This window comes from Chrysochloris asiatica, unplaced genomic scaffold, assembly GCF_000296735.1.
Source record: "Chrysochloris asiatica unplaced genomic scaffold, ChrAsi1.0 scaffold00007, whole genome shotgun sequence".
NCBI classification, from domain to species: domain Eukaryota; kingdom Metazoa; phylum Chordata; class Mammalia; order Afrosoricida; family Chrysochloridae; genus Chrysochloris; species Chrysochloris asiatica.
Window position 1 is genome coordinate 34,338,073 of NW_006408525.1, and position 3,367 is coordinate 34,341,439.

General features: G+C 39.1%; 1 protein-coding gene across 1 annotated transcript in view; it reads left to right on the top strand.

Moving 5' to 3' along the window:
- The window catches only part of TANC2 (tetratricopeptide repeat, ankyrin repeat and coiled-coil containing 2), a 401,543-nt gene that overhangs the window by 190,621 nt on the left and 207,555 nt on the right, over nt 1-3,367 (top strand). Inside the window, exon 5 of the mRNA XM_006833558.1 lies at nt 2,574-2,760. Within this exon, the coding sequence (XP_006833621.1) occupies nt 2,574-2,760 (187 nt within the window). The remainder of the gene's footprint in view (nt 1-2,573; nt 2,761-3,367) is intronic.

Consider the following 3,367-nt stretch of genomic DNA (forward strand, 5'->3'; position numbering starts at 1 on the left):
GTCCTATATATAGAAAACCCCAAAGACTCAGTAAAAAAGCTACTAGACATCATTGGAAGAATCAGCAGAGTCGCAGAGTATAAAATCAACATAACAAAAATCAGTTGGATTCCTCTATAGTAACAATGACAGCACGGAAAAAGACATTAGGAAAGAAATACCATTTATAATAGTCACCCAAAGGATAAAATATTTAGGAATAAATGTAACCAGAGAAACAAAGGACCTATACAAAGAGAATTACAAAACACTACTACAAGAAACCAAAAGAGACTTACAAAAGTGGAAGAACATACCATGCTTTTGGATAAGAAGAATAAACATCGTGAAAATGTCAATACTACCTGTAAGGAAAAGAAAGAAAGATGAAAGGGAGAGAGTCTTGGCCTCAACAGCATGCAGGTTTATTGATAGTAAACCTTGGAGGGGGTACTCTTATGTCACCAAAGGAGACCAAGAGCCCATCTGTTCTCTTACAGACTGGGCTATTTAAGGCGGTGTGGTCTGGGTACAGTTCTGGTGAGTTTACAGTGGGCGGGGTGGGGGGGGTATAGAGATTTGGTGGGGGGAGGTAATGGAGATTTGGGCAGGGTTATGGAGATTTTCCTGAAACCTGGAATTTCAGTGGGGGAGGGTCTCCAGGTTTAACAAAGACCCAAGCTTCCAGGGAGAAGCTCAAGCCAAGACCCCATTCAGTGTCAATTGGGGGTAGTTGCAATGCCATTCTCTTGATCAGGCACAAGGTCCTTCAGTAAATTTAGTGTCCTGAAGAATACTAGGGATTTTGGAAAACCACTGCAAGGGTTTAGAAGTGGAATGAGTTAATTATGTTTCCATTTTTGCCAACATCATGGAGAATAGATATATTGACCTACTCTTAGAAGAGATTTCTGTATCTCATGAACTGTTGTTGTTGTTGTTAAGTGCCATCGAGTTGGATCCGACCCATAGCGACCCTGTACAGGGTTTCCGAGGCTGTAAATCTTTACGGGAGCAGAACACCTCATCTTTCTCCCGCGGAGCGGCTGGTAGTTTCGAACTGCTGGCCTTAAGGTTCGCAGCCCGATTCGTAACCACTACGCTACCAGAGCTCCTTATCAACTAGCCTCCTTAAATAAATATAAGGCCTGCCTTTTTATTTCATAAGCCATGAATGATTTTCCAGTTTCTAAACACGTTTGTCTTTTAGCTTTGCTTTTATAGCTAAAACTTTTGATGTTTACCATCTGTGATACACATATTTTATAGAAAATAACATAATGTAAATACTAAGTATTGTTTGAGCTTAACCTCCACATCACCTGTATTGCACATATTTTCAGAGTGAGAGGTCAGACTGACCATTCTAAGAACAGAAATGAATTACTATAAAATTAATAGATTTATACCAAAATAAAGCTTTTTCAGCATGAAATGTATATAGATGTATGTATTGTAAAAAGCCAGCCTGAGTATAGTTCAGTTCATCTGTCCACATGTTTCTTAAACTGTGGATGCACATTAGAATATATGGGGGCTTTGCCTTGGACTATAGATATGTATGTATGTAAAAAAAAGTATGTGTATGTGTACATATATACACATATGTTGTTGTTAAGTGACATTGAGTCAGTTCTGACTCACAGCAAGCGTGTATAGTGTTTCTGAGGAACAGCTGAAGAGTTTGAATGGCCAACCTTGATGTTCAAACCAACCTTATGATCTAGCACTTACCCTACAGAGCTCCACACCAGGACTCCATTTATATGTATATATATGTGTGCATGCATATATATTATATATATGTATGTATATATGTGTGTGTGTATGTATATGTTTGTTTGTTTTTAATCAAAAGAAAAATATTGCCAAGGCAAAATTCTAAGCTTCTTGAATAGAAATAGCAAGGAAAATTTGTGCTTAATTTTAAAAATATGTATCATTAAGAATCCCACTGCCATGGAATCGATTCCTACTCCTGCTGACTGTGAAGGAGAGACTAAACCTGCGCAACAGAGTTTCCGAGACCAAATGTTTATGGGAGCAGAAGGACTTCTCTTTCTCTGACAATGTGGCTGCTGGATTTGAACCACTGACCTTGCAGTTAGTAGCCCAGTGCTTACCACCAGGCTTCCTTTCTATCTCATTAGAGCATGGGACTGATAAAGAGTACGTGTAACTAAAAATTTCCTAGGCAGAAAAATAAGACACGGTCTCTTCTTACGCTAAGTTCATTAAATTTCACCCTAAATGTAGGACCCAGAACACATACCCTAGAAAACAAAAATACATGGAGCCTAATAGATATAAATGAGTTCTGTTGTCCTGTAAGATAAGCACTGGACTGCTAACCACTATGTCGGCAGTTCACATCCACCAGTTGCTCCTTAGAAACACCATAAAGGGTCACTATGAGTCTGAACTGACTCCATGGCACTTAACAAATAACAACAATAGATACAAGAGTACGTATAAATAATTTTTTCTTTTTTCCCAGCAATGTATATATTTTGCTCTGTGATCCTTTATTATTACTGATAATCATTATTTTCACAGTTGGTCATTTTATCTTATTCTTGATTCCAATTTTTCAGACCTCAGCAATCAACCAGCGGATAAGTCCCTGTTCCACCTTGACTAGTAGCACTGCCTCTCCACCAGCCAGTAGCCCCTGTTCCACCCTCCCGCCAGTCAATGCAAATGCGACTGCCAAGGATTGCAGCTATGGGGCTGTCACTAGTCCAACCTCTACCCTTGAGAGCAGAGACAGTGGAATCATTGGTAAGTTGTGATAGTAAATCTTTTGTGCCCCTTTTCTCTTTGTTAAAAAAAAAATTACATAACCTAAAGGTTTCCAAAATTCTGCTTTTGAGTTTTTGAGATGTATATATAAAACTTGTCTTTTTAATGATGGTTGGAGAGAGAAATAAAGGTAAACAAAATGAAAGGTACATCACTCTTTGTTTATCCAGTCTTTTAAAGATATAATTAGAGCTCTAGTGACACTGTGGTATTAGCATTGGACTGCTAATCACAAGGATGGTGGTTCAAACCTGCCAGCCACTCGACAGGAGAAAGATGAGGTGGTCTGCTCCAATAAACAGTTAAAAGAGCCCTGGTGGCTCTGTGAGTTAGGCGTTGGACTGCTAACCTCACGGTCGATTCAAAACCACCAGCCGCTGCAAGGGAGCAAGATGAGTCTGTCTTCTTTCATAAAGGAAACTCTGTATAGTGTTGCTATGAGTCAGAATTACCTAGTGCAATTTGCTGCTTCCATGAGTGTTGATAATGGATCCAAACAAAATGGAGTCTTTGGCAACTTCAGTGTTTTCTCCATTTATCATGATTGGTCCAGATTTATTGGTCCAGTGGTGAGGATTTTTGTTTT